Genomic DNA, 19456 nt, shown 5'->3' with positions numbered 1-19456 from the left:
TTTCTGTGAATGAAATGAGCAATTTCCTCTTTTATAGGTGATGAACGGATTTGAGGTTCTCAGACGAGTCTACGTAGATTTTGAAGGCATTAACCTTCGAAGGAAGTTTTTAACAGGCTTGGAACCAGAGTCCATTAATGTCATGATTGGTATGTAAATCAATAGGATTTTAATCTAAAAAAGAAACTGTTAAATCATATACTTCCCCTGATGTGAACACATTAGTCACCGATGTGTAAATCTGTATTCGTAGCAGCTAAAGTGCATCAAATAGATTTTCTGATCTGCATATTATCATAACTAGAGATGCACCGATGCAAAATTTTTCAGCCGATACCGATAACCGTTTATTCAGAGTGATACCGGCTGATGCCGATAGTTCTGCCTTTTATGCCTTCTTTTAAATTAATAATAATTAATTCCACAGTTCTGAAGGAAATGCAAATACAAACTTTATTCTCTCCATTTCAACAACTTGTTTCACAGTAACTGGTCTCATCAACAGAAAACACATTACTCTAATTAACATCAACACATGAGCTAAATTCTGACGATTAAATTAAGATTTCTTAACTTATTGAATGTTATTAATTCATATTAACATTGACTGAATTCTAGAAAACCTCTGTTAGTTTCACATTCACTCACCACAAGCAAAAGCGATTCTACGTCATCATTAACATCAAACTGGTAATATGTAATATAAACTTTTTTATATATTAACATTAACTGGATATGAAATACACTACTCTACATATATACTGTTCTGTGCTATAATATAAAATAAATATATATATATATATATATATATATATATATATATATATATATATATATATATAAACACACACACACACACCTTTTTTTTTTTTTTGGTCAACTCATCTTTATTTAAATCTTTAACCGGTGTACTGGCACTTTAATTCAGTGCGAGCAGTGCAGCAAAAAAAAAGAAAAATTGACTCCACGCCCAAACTCCTGCTGCAGTGTCCGGTGTAAAAGCACTTCTTCGGTAACGTGCACGCTGAAAAAAAAAAATACACACTGCTTCTGCTCTGCTACAGCTTGTGGTGTAACATTTTAGCAGTGCAGAGCTTACAAACTGTAGTTTTGTCGTCATTGTCACCCAATTCAAAATAATGCCACACAAGAAACATCATCTTTACACACAGCACAAATTCCATGCGCTTTCCCGCCCACTTATTATTGACAGGATATAATCGGCTCTGATCATCGGATGTTTTTAAACTATCGGCCGATGCTGATTATTGGCCGATACATCGGTGCATCTCTAATCATAACGTTATTTTGGTTTCCCCATATAGGCTCTTTACAGATACACAAATTGGGTGTGCTCACGGAGTTATCTGCAAATGCAGGAAAATTGTATCCTGTGGGTTACCAGTAAGTAATATATTGCTTTAACATTTTTAACAGGAATTACCACGTGCATCTGTTACACATATTATGCAAGATGCACTGTAACTGTGCGTACATTATCCATTACCGTACATTTATACAGCCCATTTCATTTCAGAGTGTTTATCTAATAAATCTGTTGCTCCTTTCTTTTAATTTGCTGCTAGAAATATCTTGACAACTAGCAGTATTCTTCAGAAGGTCATTGGTGTCGTCTTTTTAAAAAACATTTTCTTTCAATTAATTTATTTATTTTAGGTGCACTCGGTGGTACTGGAGCACAGTCGACCCACGAAAGCCATGCAAGTACACCTGCAGGGTGACTGATGTACAGCCATCATCAGCAAGGAAAACGCCATATCTAGCACAATACCAGGGAGAGAACTGCACTATTGCACACAGCCCCAAACACCATGAAGGTGAGTTTACTTTAAGCTTCACATCTTATCTATCATTGTTTATTGTAAAATTGAATTAAGAAAAGAAGTCAGAAAAGTCAAAAAGTAAGAACTTGCTTTCAAGCGTTTCACTTTTGCTTTCATTAAGTCATGTGTCAACTATATGCTTGGATTCAATAGCTTAAGGGGCCATTCACATGTTGCACCTAAAACGCGTGGAAAACGCAGCCATGCCGCTTTCACCTTCTTTCTGAAGCGCTCGGGTTGCTAAGCAACCATGAGCTGCGCTCTCCATGACGACGAGTAAGTTTTAGCACAGGAGGGATTTACAGCATCCCTTGCAGTAGCTCTGCTACTAGATTTATTAACGGAGAAGAGAAAAACAAATGCTGTGTTTGGGTGCACCCTATCCTTCAAGCACGTAGAAAACACAGTATTTCACCAACTAATCCCAGAGCTCCGTCTGAATAATAGGCACTTGACAAATGGTACAGCTCTGGGTTTCCCTGAACAGCCATGATCAGCTGTTCCTCCATCTCGGCTGAGCTTTCAGTGCTGTTTACGGAAAGGGTGAAGCTGATTGGTCGGTTTTTGTCACATAACCTGTAGTGCGCTTGCAGATTTCTGAAAAGTTGGGTTTTTTTTCATCTCGAAAAAGAGATGCCGCATGTCTACATTTGAAATAACGAACTTGAGCGTGCAAAAGCCGCGATATATGAATGGTACCTAAGTGAGTATTTTGAAGGATGAGAAGGAGACAGACTTACAAGTGCTATATAAATTGAATTACATTTATAGGGACAAAATTTCAGTAGAATTGCGCCTCCATTTTTTGTCACAATTTTTTTTTCCAAATTGTAAATCAAATAAGCCGGAAACACCAGTTTGTTCTTTTCTACCTGGTACTTGTAGCCAGTCATATTAATTCTTCTCACACTCAAATGATATACCGCCAGGTATAATTGGGACAAGTCACTTAAAAAGTAGACCGTTTTCCAGAGTTTAGGGCTGCAACTAACAATTACTTAGATAATCGATTAATCTGTCGATTATTTCTTTGATTAATCAATAAGTTGGGTTAAAAGGCCAATTTTTTTTAATGTATTTAAAAAACAAAACAAAAAACAAAAAAACGTTATTTCAAAAACATTGTGCAAATTGAAGGGAATGTAAAGGTATTAAATGTATCCATGTGGGTTATGCTATACTTTGTGCAAAGGACATTAACAATATATTTTGTAAACAAAAAACAACTGATTGTGCACAAGGTTCAAAGTAAAGTTAAATCATGATATCAGAAATGCTAAAAAAAAATAAAAGAAAGAAAAACAAAAGCACAAATTAAGTGTTAACTGGTAAGAGGTTGAATATTCTTCAGTAACGCACACATTCACTCATCTGAACACAGTAACATGTTACTTTATTCTGTAAATGTATGACACTTCTTACATTTATAAACAATTACATGTTATGACCCCATCACAGTTACTGCTCTCAAAAACACAATTACTTTAGTTTCTAAATCTAGCATCAAACAACATATTTGATCAAAATGAATATTTTAGTCAGTGTTATTGTGCTTCCTTTCTACTGCGTGATGTTTGATTGGCGCATATGCGTGGACTCGCGCTCGTTCAGTGAAGTGTAATGGAGACTCGCTCGCTGTCAGGACGAGACTTTATGTAAAACAAATACTGGTGTGAATTTCTAACATTTACAGATAAGAATATAAAGGATATCAATGTAATTTCTGCGCTTAAGAAAACATGTCTGGAACACATTAAACAGCACACGCATCTGTCGCACCAGTTTGTTTGAAGGGTTATCCACAGTGACGTGACGGACCCAACTTCGTTGTCGATTATTTTAATTATCGATTTTATCGTTTAGTTGTTGCAGCCCTACTTGAGTTGGTTATTAGAGGTCGACCGATAGTAGATTTTACTGATAACTAAGTTGGGCAGGGCCTGCCGATAACCGATTAATCAACTGTTAGTTTTAATAATTGATACTGAATGAAAACATAACACGCAAAGTATAATATTGCTGAACTTCATTACAAAAATAAGCAGTACTGACTGCACCATGAAAATGTACTGTACTTTTTAAAAAAAATATATTTATATGTATGTGTGTATATAAAATGAACTCTTAATAAATAAAGTAAATAAAAGATATTCAACCAAACTGAACCAAAAAGTAATACTCCAAATAACAATTAAAAATAGAGCCTTTCAAAATGAGTCAAAAAACGCTTCAAAGAACACAATAAAATTGGTCAGTGATAGTTTTTCTTTCGCCTCTAGAGGCTGCTCTCGTACTGTATAATGCCAGTGGACCCTTCCCAACCGCCCCTGCAACGGACGCAGCTGGTTGACCTCTGTTGGTTACATCGGATTTTATATATATATATATATATATATATATATATATATATATATATATATATATATATATATATATATATATATATAAAATGAGTCATGGATAGATCATCATGAGTTGAATGCAAGTCTAGCCGTCAAGACTCAATATACTATGTGACCGTGATAACTGAAAACATTTAAAGACTTACCAAAAATATTTGTTTCTTAGATATAGACACCACAGAGTCTGGTCTTGCCCTGAAGCTTAGCCCCAGCACCCCATCTCCTGACTCCAAACTGGACTCAGGAACAGGATATAAAACTCCTGGTCACCCTCACAACAGGAGACCGGCTGGTGGGACATTCAGACCATTGCCCTCACCAGGTGTGTTTTCCTCCCAAACGTAACAGTAAAATAAAAATCTATTTTGGTATATGCTGACATTTTATTGTAATATGCATGTTTCCCAATCCATAGGGACTGCAGTTTCCACTTCCCATCACATCCTGACCATCAGTGATCTTGACGAGACACGCCGTTCAAGAAGGATTTCTTTACGTAGCCGTAATGCCTCACCTCCCCATGCAGCCTCCTCTGGGCCAGTGAAATTGTGCTCCGGAGCTGGTCTTCACCCCAGATCGCTCCCATTTAGCTCGTCTGTCTCTCCACTCGGCACTCTTGAAAACCCCATGAGCTCTGTGTCACCTCGCCGCAGGGGCCGCCCTCCTTCCTCCCCTTCCAGTGCTACTTCAGCATACTCCCCTCGGCAAGGTGCAGTTGCAACTGCGAGCCCCCCTTCAACTTTCGTCTTGTCACCATGTCACTCTCCAAAGATCCAGCAGCATTTAAAGGTAACGCCACAAGAGTCCGCAGAAGTACCTCAAGATTTCTCTGCCTCTTTAGAGCCTGAAGATGCTGCTGGAATGCCGGAGGAAGGCATCTCCATGATTGCAGTTATGAATGATTGTGACACAGTACCGCTGTCGTCAGACCAGTTGCTGCTGTCTACACCGTTTGATACAGACACAGATGTAGCTGTTGCCTCTGTGTTGAATGAAAAGCTTGAATTCGATGAGGCCTTGCTAAATGAGAACGTGGCCTTGCACTTTGGCCAGCATGGCAGTGGGGCAGATGTGGCAGAGCAGGGACAGGGGTTCTTGACTGATGGAAATGGCTTGGTCGATGAAAATCAAGTTTCAGCCGCAGGTGCCAGTCGATACAGCTCCAGAATAAAGGATTTTTCTGGACTTTCAGCTGCTGAAGAGCAAATGGAGCAAGAGTCAACGGATGAAGGCTCTGATCATTACTTTAATTTCTCTCGCACAGTAGTAGTCTGTGATTCTGCTAAGGATTCCACACAAACCGGGTTAACGCTCCTTCCTACCTCGCAGTCGATCTCTCAACTGGACGGAGCAGACAACAATTCAGAAAGCGATGCAGGGGAAGCCAGTGGGGAGGACAACACTGAGGATGTAGGAAATAGTTATCATAGTCAGGACACAACAAAGGGTGCCACTGGAAGCAGGTTAGTTTGCACTGGCAAAGCTGAGTCCTTACATATGGGTGACGGGCCAGCTATGTTGGAGAAATGTCCAGGATCGCCATTCTTGCAGAAGAGTGATGACATGATTGTTGACTCCATGGTTGAGGTATTCACACCAGAAGAAGGTACGTCTGTGAAGGATTTAATAGCGCAAGAGATGCAGCTGACCCCTGAGCCAGATATACAAAATGTTGTTTTATCGTCTCCCGTGTTTGACACGCGTGGTGACCTACTTGCCGGACACGAGGATGTTCTATTGGACAGCGAGCCACTGGATCACTTGAACGAGGTGGTGCTGGATCCTTCTAATGATGTCTCTGCTCAAGATGAGCACTCGGGCAGAGATGAGAAAGGGCCAGAGAAAATCGTCTTTCCAGAAACACCTCCTGTGAGCAGTGTTGGAAAAGTGCGAATTATCACTTCTACTCTAGCCCCACATAGACGTTTTATTATCCCACAGCCTGTTACACAACACCGAGTCGTCAGCATGGCTGTACCTGCAATCACGTCATTGCCTCTGTCTTTACCTGTTAACAACATTTCCACTTCAGCTGCGCTCTCAGTTTTTCCACAAAGAAATCATGTGGTCACTTCCACGCCGGTTGTAATTAATGGTCTGGGGACTCAGCTCAAGGATGCAACAAAAAGCAGACCTCTTGCCATCCGCCTTCCTACCTCTACAAAAACAAGTGCAACTGGTGCGTTGTCTAGCCCGCAAGTTTTGCTCGTCAACCGCGCTGGTCAAATTTTAATAAAAGACCCACAGACCAATAGTTACCAGGTCCCTAGTGCTACTTCACCTTCTTACAGCCAGATCAGCCAGATTGCTAAGCTCATACACAGTCATAACCTCATTCATAGAGCTGTCCCCAGAGTCGTGGTGAATCCAGTACCACAAGCAAGCCCCAGCCAAGGTCCAACCACACAAGTATTATCATACACCAATGGTGCAGCGCCATCAACTAAAGTTTTGATCAGGAGACTACCTCAGAAATCTTCAGCAGTGCAAATGAACAGCATCAGCAGTATACCTATGAGAGGAACCAGTGGTGTAAAGCTCAAGAATGTATCAGTGCCAAGTACAGCAGAGTTAGAAAGGATCCAAGGGGAGGATGCACAGGCAATAATTGAGAGAGCCATGGCAAGCCACAGGGACATGGCGCTGAGCCCTTCCCACTTGCAGATCCACCCATACCTTAATAAGCTACAGTCTCCTGAGGGGGTTAAACATTTTCCAGGATTGCATTGCCAAACAAAGCCCAACATTCTGTCCCATTCAAGACCTCAGGTCAGGGTCAAGAGGGTGTCGTCAGCATCGGAACGAACTGGTGTAAAACAATGCAAGACCACCTCCATAGAGCCAACAGTTCTTAGCTCTCAGGACGAGCTAAACAGGTTAGTCGGACTGTTACAAGGAATTAAACGTGTTTTTATGCTGAAACAATAATAATAATAATAATAATAATAAGATCCTTCCTCAATTCTAGATCGATCGGAGTCCGCATTAAAGCCCCAACCATTAAGGAGGTGCTGCATTTTAATCCACCAGAAGTTGAAAATCTTTGTGAACCAAAGAATAACGAAGCCAAAGAATCTGAAATCAAAAGGTTCACTATTAAATTCATATGCACTTTTACTACTACTTTTACAGTTACTGTCTCTAGACCTGCTTCAATCTGTTTGCTTTTTATAGAAGTATTCCAAAGGAATGTGAACCCTGTGAACTGCAGGAAAGCGAAAGCAACCATGACAAAAATCATGCATGGGTCAGCTCCAGAAACAGTGACTTGTCTGACTGGGGGCCTTGTTCAGGTATTTTTGAAACATCATTGTATTGTTATTTATTTATTTATTTATTTATTTATTTATTTATTTATTTGCAAGTATTCCTGAATGTTGAAACGTTTTCCTCTCAGGATGGAGTTCTGACGAGGATTCTTCATCACCATATAAGGATGACCAGGATGTTTGTTCCAGTCAGGATAAGCCTCACCTGTTGTTCAAAATTACTAGTGATGATGGCTTCAGTGTCGAGGCAGATAGCATAGAGGGTACGAAACTTATTTTGCAGTGCCATGGTATAGATAAATAAACAAACACAAATGTGCTATTATGTGACCGCATAATGCTGACGGGTTCTGGGTGAAGAGTTTCAGTTTCTTCTCTCTCGACTGCTTTAGTGGCTTGGAAGGCAGTGATGGATGGCGTCCAAGAGGCACGGACAGGCTACAGGCTTGAGCAGCTGCCGCTGGGCAGGATACGTGGTGCCAGGTTACTGGGTGTCCTTCACGATGCCGTACTGTTCTTGCTGGAGCAGCTGCAGGGGGCCGCACAGTGCTACAACCACCGCTTCCGTTTCCACCAACAAGAAAAATCTGAGGAGGAGCTACCGATAAACCCTAGCGGCTGTGCTCGTGCTGAAATCTATACAAGGTATAAACCAGTAAAAGAATTCAGTTTTCATCATATATTTGATATATAAGGTGGTCATACAGTCTTGCAAGGCCACTAGGTACAATAAAGCTGTCCATAGATTAATGGGTGCTTTTTATTTTATATCTTTTACAAGCAAACTGCAAAATAATGTTGAACCATAAAATTATACACTTGTGCAATAACATTCATTTTTATTATAAAAGGTTTCTAAGTCCAAGCCAAGTGAATATGATCTGTGAATTGATGTTAGGCTGTGGAAGTACTGGTATGACTGGTATTACACACACAGTGGCACACGGTATATCGATCACCATCTATCTGCCTTTATGATGTCACAACGGCAGAAACCTTGCCTCTGACTTCCGGCTAGCAAATTTTTAACTAGTCATCCATTCGTTTTGGAGGCGTTATGTTTTCGGGATTCGTGCCCGTTTGTGCGAGTGTCCGAGATTCTCGTTTTCACGACATCTCAACAAAGAGTGTTTGAATTTTTGTAGGATTTACATGGAATTATCTTCGTAACCAGCAGATTATAAACTGAGTAGACTTTGGAATTGAACACACAGAGTCTCTCCAGGATTTTGCGATTGCAGAAGTCAACATCACATTTACATTTATTCATTTAGCAGATGCTTTTATAGAGCGACTTACAAATGAGGAAATACAAGCAAACTCTGCAATATTCAGAGGAGCTTCTGATTTTTACCCCAGATTTTCTGCAGATTTGGGCCAAGACGCGTCATGTGACATAATCACAACACGGATCCCTCTTCAATTCACGTGCGTCGAACATGAGTACAGTTAAAAGGTCTCATTTAACAACAAACCTCACTAACCTCTGTGAAAGAGCATGCAAAACAATTTCATGCATTTGTGCCAATTCAAGTAGTTTTCTGTTTAAAAAAAAAAAAAAAAAAGCACAAAAAACTCCAAGTTGCATCGCAAATTTTGAGAGAAAAAAAATCCACAGTAAAATCAAACATTTTTGGCCGTAACAATTGAAAAAAAAAAAAAAAACCCTCCATGAAATTCGGTAGGGACTGAGCAGGATCAAAATCACAGCAAAGTCAAATGGACTAGATTTCTTGGTGGTGGTGGAGTGTGCCTTAATTTCAGCCCCTACTACACCTACCTACTACTCACTTGATCAGCATAGATGTTTACATTTTTGCTGAGTACAAAACGTGATAAACAGTTTAATTGTCAAACACTTTTCCATAGTAGAGATACAGACTCCTGTCCCCATCACACGTGAAGCTCTATATTTTGAGAATGAAATGATGGATTTATTACTGGGTTTTGTTTTTTTTTTTTTTTTGTTTTTTTTTTGGGAAGTGTAATATGATGAGAATTTAACTTATGCGAACTATCCAAATAATGCAATCCCATTGAGCGGCTTGCCCATCATATTTCTCAAACATTGGCATATTAATGACAAAATGTCAACTTCTACATCCCAGAAAACAATGGAAATGAGTTTACTGCAACCAAAGTCATAGACTACTAGTGACCTAGTTAATATTTCCTAGAAGCTTGAAGAGTGGGTTTTCTGACGTTATACCTATTACAGAATATAAAACAAATATAAATTGACTCAGCCAGCCATGTCTGATAAAGTTTACACAGAAATACTTTGTTGGTACACCTTGTAGGTGGATATCTAGAAACTACAGCTTTTTCTTCTTCTCTCTTGCCATAAATAGTCTGTTTGCTCAGTTTCCGACCAGGTTATAGTGGTGTTCTGCAGTTCTGTCATCAGGTTTATCATTCTGTGATTAAAAAACCCCCCAAAACTTGTTTCCTATCCTGCAGGAAAAACACATTCGACATGTTTAACTTCTTGGCGTCCCAACACCGCCAGCTTCCTGAGAGCAGACCGTGCGATGAAGACGAGGATGACGTCAAGCTCAAATGCAGCAGGTCAGTTTAGTCAGTAACTGTATGTGGTTGTTTGTTTGTTTGTTTTTTTGTTTTTTTTGTTTGTTTTTTTTAAAAAAAGAAAAAAATCTAAATACATCTTGCATTATAGATTAAACATCCTCCACTTGTGTGAATGTGTGACTGGAATGTGCCTCCTGATGGTTTGATGTTCAATTCCAAAATATTTTAGACGTGCAACCAGCACGGAGTTGCCGATGGCGATGAGGTTCAGACATCTTGAGAAAACCTCTAAAGAAGCTGTTGGGGTTTATAGGTAAAGCAGGCAGATATAATTTAAATTGATATTAATCTGCACAAACATATCGTATCCTCCATAATATTGCTGTGAGAAGACTTGTGCTCATACGGTTTAACTGATATGTAATTTTGGTAGATCCGCTATTCATGGACGTGGCCTTTTCTGCAAGCGCAACATAGAAGCTGGAGAGATGGTGATCGAGTACGCTGGTATTGTCATCCGTTCGGTTCTGACTGACAAGCGGGAGAACTATTACAGCAGTAAGGTATGTACGATGTGTGATATGTTTATGCTCTTGTCTTTTTCTGCATCTCACACTTCTACACTCATCTCGCTCTCTGTCGCTCCCTCTAGGACATCGGCTGCTACATGTTCCGCATCGACGACTTCGACGTAGTAGACGCCACCATGCACGGCAACGCAGCGCGTTTTATTAACCACTCGTGTGAGCCGAACTGTTACTCGAGGGTTATTAACGTGGAAGGCCAGAAGCACATAGTCATATTTGCGTTGAGGAAGATCTACCGTGGTGAAGAGCTTACCTATGACTATAAATTTCCCATCGAAGATGCCAGCAACAAGCTGCACTGTAACTGTGGTGCTAGGCGATGTAGACGCTTTCTCAACTAGGAGTATTACTGCTCCGAATAAAGAGGGATCTATAAGAACTGCTTGCGCCAGATGGGCAGAAGAAATGAATAGGTGGGTGAAATGGAGATTATTCATGTGTTAGAAATCTGTTCAAACTTTAGGACAGTTCTAGTCCTGGTAAGACATTTTTCTGGTGTGACGTGATGGGAAAGCTCGAATACAACTCGCAGCCGTCCGTTATAGGCGGAATCCAAGATGAGCAAAAACGGCCGCGCTGTCTGGATGTGAAAAGGATCATTAGTTTGTTCCCTTTCAATTAGATCAACAGTGACCAACCTTGGGTGTATGTAAACTCATGTATATCAAAGTAGTTCTTTCCTACCTTCTGAGGAAAAGATATGGTAGCTGGCTTCACGTGCCTTGGAGGAAACACCCTCTTCCACTGGTGACTGTCAAGTGATAAGGGAGATCTAGCTAGAGTGCGTCTAGTGTGATCGGTGTTTCTTAACATGAAGGCGGTTGACTTTTCGGTTTCCATTCTCGTGTCCCGAAAAGTCCCCTTTGTGCTATGTTTCTATGGCCATGTTTAATTTTTACAGGGAAAAAAATACATTTTCCTTTTTAATCAAGTTGAACATGGATACCATGTGTAAAGTCCCATTAATGAGTGCTCACAGCCACGGTGCTGGACCAGGGCTTTAGAATAAAACAAACAGTATTTAAACTTTTAAATGTGTTCTTGCTACTGATTTTGATGCTCTCCATATCTTGGAGAATCTACCATTCGCACCTTATCATTGTGGCTCTATTTTAATCGGAGGATTATTATGACACGTTTCCACTGAGCACATGGTTGAATAAACGCTTTTAATGAAGGTCATTTTCACTGCTTTTCTCTTTCTTTTTTTTTTTTTTTTCATTTCGTTTTACTCAAATTTATGCACATCTTCGATTCACTCGTTATCTACCGCGCCCAAGTCGTATGAGATCTAGGCAGAGCTCAAGTCGTAAGACTTACTGCAGCGTCCTACTGTCGCATCCTTGTACAGTTTATTTTTCACCCTGCCATTTTGAACTGTAAGAATATTGGGGTGTATATCAATGGAATGTGTTCAGTGGTCCGCGCTGGAAAAGTTACTTAAAAAAATTTTAAACGAATATCTAGTTTTTATACATTTTTCATTGTGCTTTTGGAAAGTTTACCTTGCTCCCCCGCACCGCCCCCCACTTTGAAACCTTTCTAGCGTAAGCTGTGAACTCTTCCAGCTGTAACCAGCGCAATCACAGCAAATTTAGAAGACCAAGCATACAGTTGTTGTACTTCGAGAGGTCAAACACACAACCTGAAGAGAGAATCATCCTTCTTCTAGCTATGAATGATTTCTTTCATAAATTCTCTCTTCTGTAAGTAATACCAGGGACTTTGAAAGTCTACTACCTCAGTGGCTAATGACCAGTGATGGCTAGTGAAACACCGCGAACAGTAGCAGAAACCTTTTGCTACCATGTTCTACACTAGCATTAAATGTATGCAATGTGACTGCAGGTTTTTTTGTTGTTGTTTTTTTTTTTTTGTGTGTGTGTGCTTTCAACAGGCTTCAGGTCCCTACTTGTATTTGTGTACAGAATGTTTTTTTTTTTTTCACAATATCAAGAGTAAGGATTGAGTCCTTAATTTAGCTTGAGGAACTGCTTCCATGTTGTTTGGCACAATGGCAATCTTTTGTATATAGTTGTACAAAATTTTGATTTTTTTTTTAAAGCACTTTTTTTTTATTTATAATGTTCTAAATGTAATAAAGAACTCTTTAAACAAAATGTATTTATTTTATTTTTTATTAACTTATTACATGAATGTTTTGTATTTGTGTAGCTTGTAGAATAAAATTAGTTAACAAAAGGTATAGATTTGAATGGGTCAGTCGCATTTCCGCCTCACAACCAGTGTTTCCTGGATAAAGTGGTTACTGTTAGTGAGGGTGTCAGGAGACCTTACATTTCTGAGAGAATTAGAATTTTATAGTTGATAAAAAAAGAAAACTGATGAGCTCAATTAACCATAAAAAGTCTCTCATTTCAACAATTAACAAAAAAAAAAAAAGCTTTTAATTACAGAAGTCTCTTTTCAGTACTACATTATCCAGAATCCCAACGCAAAATCAGATGTCACTGTAGTTGCGGCAATATTGTGTATAGTTGTAGACTTTTATAATGCAGGAAGGTCGACCTTCTGAAAAGTATGCTAATTTATGCACTCGATACTTGGTCGAGGCTCCTTTTGCATGAATTACTGCATCAATGCAGCGTGGCATGGAGGCAATCAGCCTGTGGCACTGCTATGGTGTTCTGGAAGCACAGGTTGCTTTGATAGCGGCCTTCAGCTCGTCTGTATTGTCGGGTCTGGTGTCTCTCATAGATTCTCTATGGGGTTCAGGTCAGACGAGTTGGCTGGCCAATCAAGCACAGTAATACCACGGTCAGCACACAAGTTACTAGTAGTTTTGGCCCTGTGGGCAGGTGCCAAGTCCTGCTGGATAAAGAAATCAGCACCATAAAGCTTGTCAGCAGATGGAAGAATGAAGTTCTCTAAAATCTCCTGGTAGACGCTGCATCGACTCTCGACTTGAGAAAACACAGTGGACCAGCACCAGCAGATGACATGGCCCCCAAATCATCACTGACTGTGGAAACTTCACACTGGACTTCAAGCAACTTGAAATCTGTGACTCTCCACTCTTCCTCTATGAGAGACACCAGACCCAACAAAACATATGAGCTGAAGACCACTATCAAAACAACCTGGGCTTCCAGAACACCTCAGCAGTGCCACAAAAATATTGCAATTTTTTTTTAGATGCACGTGTGTGTGTGTGTGTGTGTGTGTGTGTGTGTGTGTGTGTGTGTATACAGTGAGGGGAAAAAAGTATTTGATCCCCTGCTGATTTTGTACGTTTGCCCACTGACAAAGAAATGATCAGTCTATAATTTTAATGGTAAATTCATTTGAACAGTGAGAGACAGAATAACAACAAAAAAATCCAGAAAAACACGTCAAAAATGTTATAAATTGATTTGCATTTTAATGAGGGAAATAAGTATTTGTATTATCTCAATCAGAAAGATTTCTGTCTCCCAGGTGTCTTTTATACAGGTAACGAGCTGAGATTAGGAGCACACTCTTAAAGGGAGTGCTCATTAAAATGCAAATCAATTTATACCATTTTTGACATGTGTTTTTCTGGATTTTCTTGTTGTTATTCTGTCTCTCACTGTTCAAATAAATCTACCATTAAAATTATAGACTGATCATTTCTTTGTCAGTGGGCAAACGTACAAAATCAGCAGGGGATCAGATACTTCTTTCCCTCACTGTAATATATATTTTGAAGATGGCGATCATCTGAGTGGAACTGGATAGTTATGTGCAACCATCATGCAACCCACAACACAGAATATGCTCTTTCGCACAGTGCCAGGAGCGATGGAATTAACTATGGCACAGTGCAAGGAAGATCTTTAAAGGACCTTTTGGACTGACAACCCAGCAGACTGCTCTATGCCCAGATATGTGTTGCCTAAGCATTTAGTACAGATTCATTGGTTATGTTGAAGTGAGAATGTAAATATTTAATTGTGTATGGTTAGCAAAGTCCATCCATTCATCCTTTATCCTACACAGGGTCACAGGGGAGCCTGGAGCCTATCCCAGGGAACTTGGGGCAACCCAACTGCACACACATTCACACACTATGGACACTTTGGAAATGCCAAGAATACAAATACACAACCATGTGATTGGTTCTGATGGCATGGATGCACCTTATCCGGGTTCTACAAGGATTTCATCACCCCTCCTAGTGGAGTCTGCCAGTTCAGTTGGGTGTTTTACAAATGAACAGAGTCATAAACAGAGCTGTGTTGTTGCTTCTCCTGTACTGTGAAGCACTACAGCTCAGAAGTCACTTTTATCACAGGAGAAACAACACCATAGCTCTTTGTCACACTGTTCATTTGTAAAACACCCAACTGAACACTGTAATTCCATATTTGGATAAAATCTATTCACGCATACCAAATGTACACCTGTACCGACAACAGTAGTTGATGACAAACATCGTGAGAGCTGTGAAGAACTCACCCCTCTGCCCCTGCAAAAAACAGTCAGTGACATCAACAACAACCGTCTGAGGGCAGGGCTGAAGGTATCACAATCCACCGTTCGCAGAAGACTTCAAGTGCAGAAATATAGAGGCCATACTACAAGATGCAAACCACTCATCAGTAGTAAGAATCAGAAAGCCAGATTGGAATTTGTAAAGAAATACAGAGATGAGCCACAAAAGTTCTGGAACCAAGATGAACCTCTAGCAAAATGATGGAAATGCCAAAGTGTGGAGAAAGAAAGGATCTGCTCATGATCTAAAACATACAAGCTCATCTGTGAAACATGGTAGAGGTAGTGTCATGGCTTGGGCTTGCATGGCTATGTCTGGAATAGGCTCACTAATTTTTACTGATGATGGAACTCATGATGGTAGCAGCAGAATGAATTTAGATGTGTACAGAAACATTCTGCCTTCCAATTTACACAGAAATGCATCCTATCTAATCTGGAGGAACGTCATCATTCAGCAAGACAATGATCCAAAACATACTACTAACTCAACAAAAGGAAAAAAGTGGGAGGTTTTATACTGGTCAAGTCAATCACCAGATCTTAACCCAATTGAGCAGCATTTCACCTCCTGAAGAGGAGACTGAAGCGAGAAACCCCCCACAAACAAACAAAAAGAAAGAAACTGTTATACAAAAGCAACACAAAAGAAGAATGCAACATTTTGGTGATGTCAGTGGGTCACTGTCTTGATTCAGATTTTCCAAGCAAGGGATCTGCAACCAAATATTAAATGTTATTTATTTTAATTTACATTACGACTATCTGTTTCTATACTTTTGCTCACCTAAATATTGGGTGGTCTACCACAAAAGATACTTTTGTTTTGAGTTGTTTAACACATGTAGATGTAAATATCAGGAAGAGAAAGCTGAAATTCTGATCTATCATCTCATATTCATCTTTTGATCTCAAACCCAAATGTCTTCACTATATAACAAAAACAATATAATTGGCCTGATTGGCTGCTGGCTCCCATCTGCCACTCTGGAGTCAGACTTTTTTTGTGCCTAAAGTCAGGGCATGATAAAGTTTGATGTAGCTGAGCTGGCTTATGTTTACACATTTGGCTTTGTTTCCAAACCAACACTGCTGACACAGCAGTGACTGTAATTACAATTACAGGATTGTCAAGGCAACAGCAGCCTGGGAACATCATAATATAGAGCATATTAGTAAATCCTATGCACTGTATATTTAAATTAAATTCATTTATTGCTTTAATACAAATGTAGTTCACTAGAGTCAGTCTAAGAAAAACTCAGAGCTTTACATTTAAGCAATCATATATTTTCTAATCTTATAACTGTAATATTCACGTGCAGAGATTTCTCATTATTTTAATCACAGACTCACTGATTCACCATCTCTCACCCCCCCCCCCCCCCCCCGCCTTTTTAACCACTCTTCCTTTCATATCCCCTCCTTCTTTGCTCCTTTCACTTACAGACTGCCTCTGTCTGAGAAAGAGATTGGAAAATAAATGGGATGGGGCTAGCAGACAGAATTAATTTAAGTGTGTGCACAGACTAAGGGATACAAAGAAAGCCAATATGGGTGAATACACGCCTTTTCTCTCTTTCTCTGTCTGTCTTTCTGCCTCTCACTCCAAAGGCGGAAGTATCTGCCCAGCAATGGAGAAGGGGGTGGGGGTGTCATATATTCCACCCTCCTGTCATGAACTCTCCCGTCTACCCCACTCCCATTTCTCTTTCTTCCCCACCATCGTGCAAACCCATGCCTCTTTTACTCCAGCAGTCTCTCCCTCATGCTCTCCCCTCCCACCTCTTTACGCACTTGCACTCGATTACACACATGCATACACCCTTATTGTCCCCCCTCTTACATGCACTGTCTCATGCTACCTCTCTCCTCTCCCTCTCATGGCCATAGTGTCATCCACAGGGATATTTAGTGTTTCTTGTACTGCCTGGCATGTATTGCTCGTGTTCCTTCTTCCTAGACTGAGAAACCTGACTGCCTTCTCTATTCACCGACTGTCTGCTCAGCTTTTCCTTCACCTCATTTGGGATCGAATCAAGGCTGTGTGGAAATCTTTACAGCCTAAAGAAGCATCTACATATGGAATGAAGAAGGAAGAACTTCTGAATGGACAGATGAAACAGACATGCGGAAAAATGTGTCAGGATGTGTGAAAGGGAGCAGGTGAGGAGGATAAAGTATAGGGAGAGAGAGAGGCATCTTGGGACAGAACTGAGATTACATATAGGATGATGCAAGGATTAGCAAAATCATGGGAAAAAGTGAGGAAAAAAGAATGACAGAGAAGGAATGACAGCAGATCGGATTTTCCTCCCTTCTGAACTGGGCTGGTACTATGCCGTTTTCTTTTCATTTATTCTCATTCATCATTTCACCCTGTCTTCTTTCTGTACCGAATGATTGCAGTATCCATTGCATTATTCTGTTCAGCATTTATTGTCTCTAGATGCCTCTTTTTTACTTCCTAAACAGATTTGTAAATTTGGTGTGAGGGAAAAAAACAGTTTTAAAGGAGATCCTGTCATAAAATTTTACTCCCCTATTTTTGTACAATTTGTGCCATTTGTTTGTCTGATTCTCTGCCTCTGTTTATGCTTATATTTATGGCATCTCCTTGTTTTTTCTCTCTCCTAGGTTTACAATGTACTCTGGGGTCCAGAATGAGAATATGCAGAACATACGGCCTGGAGGTAGGCGAGCCAGACTATGTTTGTTTAGTATGTGTGTGGATATGCATTACTGAGTGTTCATTCCTTCACTCTTCTTAATTCCTCATGTGCAATACTGTGAATACATTCCATCTCAACATCTGCCAACTCCACTAGCATGTTAAAGCTGGAGAAAAATCTGATGTACAGTATGCAGTGCTGTGAAAGTACTGATTTCTTCTGTTTTTTGTGTATATCGCATACTAAATAGATTCAGAAATTAAAACAAAATCTAAGATAAAACAAAGGCAACCTGAGTAAACACAAAATACAGTTTTTAAATGATAATGATACGTATTGAAGTTATTCAATACTAACTGGGCCTGTGTGAATTTAGTAAACCCCCCCCCCCCCCCCCCCAACCGATTACTGTTTCCCCAAATCTATGAAACTGCGTTCATAATGTGGTCATTTAGACGCAACCATGCCTGATTACTGCAAACCCTGCTCAATTAAATCAACACTTAAATAGAACTTTTTCAACCGCATGAATTTAGTTAAAAGGTTTTACCCAGTAACACACTATGCCAAGTTTGAAAGTAATTCCAGAAATGATGAGGAAGCAGGTGATTGAAATACATCAGTCTGGGAAGGGTTACAAAGCTATTTCAAAGGCTCTGGGACTCCAAAGAACCACAGTGAGAGCCATTATCTCCAAATGGAAAACTCGGCACAGTAGTGACTGACCTTCCACAATTCCTCCAAGAGCACAGCAACTACTCATCCAGGAAGTAACAAAAGAACCAAGGACAACATCAAAGGACCTACAGGCCTCTCTTACATCAATAAAGGTCACTGGTCATCACTATCAGAAAGACACTGGGCAAAAATGGCATCCATGAAAGAGTGGCGAGGTGAAAACCACTGCTAACCCAGAAGAACAATAAGGCTCGTCTGAATTTTGCCAAAACACACCTTGATGATCCTGAAACCTTTTGGAAGAATGTTCTGTGAACTGAGGAGTCGAAAGTGGAACTGTTTGGAAGACAGGGGTCTTGTTAGTTCTGGAATAAACCAAACACAGAATTCCACAAAAAGATCATCATACCTACGGTCAAGCATGGTGATGGGAGTGTGATGGTGTGGGGATGCTTTGCTGCTTCAGGGCCTGGGTGACTTGCTGTAATTGAGGGAAACATGAATTCTGCTCTTTACCAGAAAAGATCATAGATCTTTTTACAGGATTTTACAGGAGAATGTCCGGTCTTCAGTCCATAAGTTGAAACTCAAGCACAACTGGATTATGCAGCAAGACAATGATCCAAAGCATAGGAGTAAATCCTAGTCCTAGAAGTAAGCGAAAGTCTGAGCTCAGTTATTGGAAGCGTTTGGTTGCAGTTATTGCTGCTAAAGGTAGTATAACCAGATTTTAGGTTTAAGGGGCAATTCATATATTTCATATATATATATATATATGAATATGACTGAATTACCAGTTCCAAACTTGCTATGGTGTCTATTACAGTTTGACTGTTTAATCAGTACCGATAACCGAATGCTGGTACTATCAGTTGTCAGCAAAAATCAACACCGGGAGTTTTTCCTGGTTGCGTCCATTGTACCGAGCATCTGAGGCTGTAGAGCCAGAGAAAGAAGCTTGACCATCCACATGTCCTATTAGCTGGTAAAATTAAAACC

At 40.0% G+C, this 19456-nt stretch overlaps 1 protein-coding gene across 2 annotated transcripts in view; it reads left to right on the top strand.

The window, feature by feature from the left end:
- The window catches only part of kmt2ba (lysine (K)-specific methyltransferase 2Ba), a 40202-nt gene extending 27438 nt beyond the window's left edge, over positions 1-12764 (top strand). For both annotated transcript variants that reach the window (XM_053684134.1, XM_017481848.3), the window contains exons 25-37: positions 38-149; positions 1326-1404; positions 1678-1838; positions 4413-4568; positions 4662-7122; positions 7215-7334; positions 7421-7539; positions 7644-7778; positions 7908-8160; positions 9976-10083; positions 10274-10357; positions 10478-10607; positions 10697-12764. In XM_053684134.1, coding sequence (XP_053540109.1) covers positions 38-149; positions 1326-1404; positions 1678-1838; positions 4413-4568; positions 4662-7122; positions 7215-7334; positions 7421-7539; positions 7644-7778; positions 7908-8160; positions 9976-10083; positions 10274-10357; positions 10478-10607; positions 10697-10972 — 4194 coding nt within the window. In that variant the 3' untranslated portion in view covers positions 10973-12764. The remainder of the gene's footprint in view (positions 1-37; positions 150-1325; positions 1405-1677; positions 1839-4412; positions 4569-4661; positions 7123-7214; positions 7335-7420; positions 7540-7643; positions 7779-7907; positions 8161-9975; positions 10084-10273; positions 10358-10477; positions 10608-10696) is intronic.
- The last annotated feature ends 6692 nt before the right edge of the window (positions 12765-19456 follow it).

The sequence above is a fragment of the Ictalurus punctatus genome, chromosome 12, assembly GCF_001660625.3.
Source record: "Ictalurus punctatus breed USDA103 chromosome 12, Coco_2.0, whole genome shotgun sequence".
Classification (NCBI taxonomy): Eukaryota; Metazoa; Chordata; class Actinopteri; order Siluriformes; family Ictaluridae; genus Ictalurus; species Ictalurus punctatus.
Note: the sequence above shows the minus strand (reverse complement) of the source record. Positions and strands in the feature narration are given on the sequence as shown.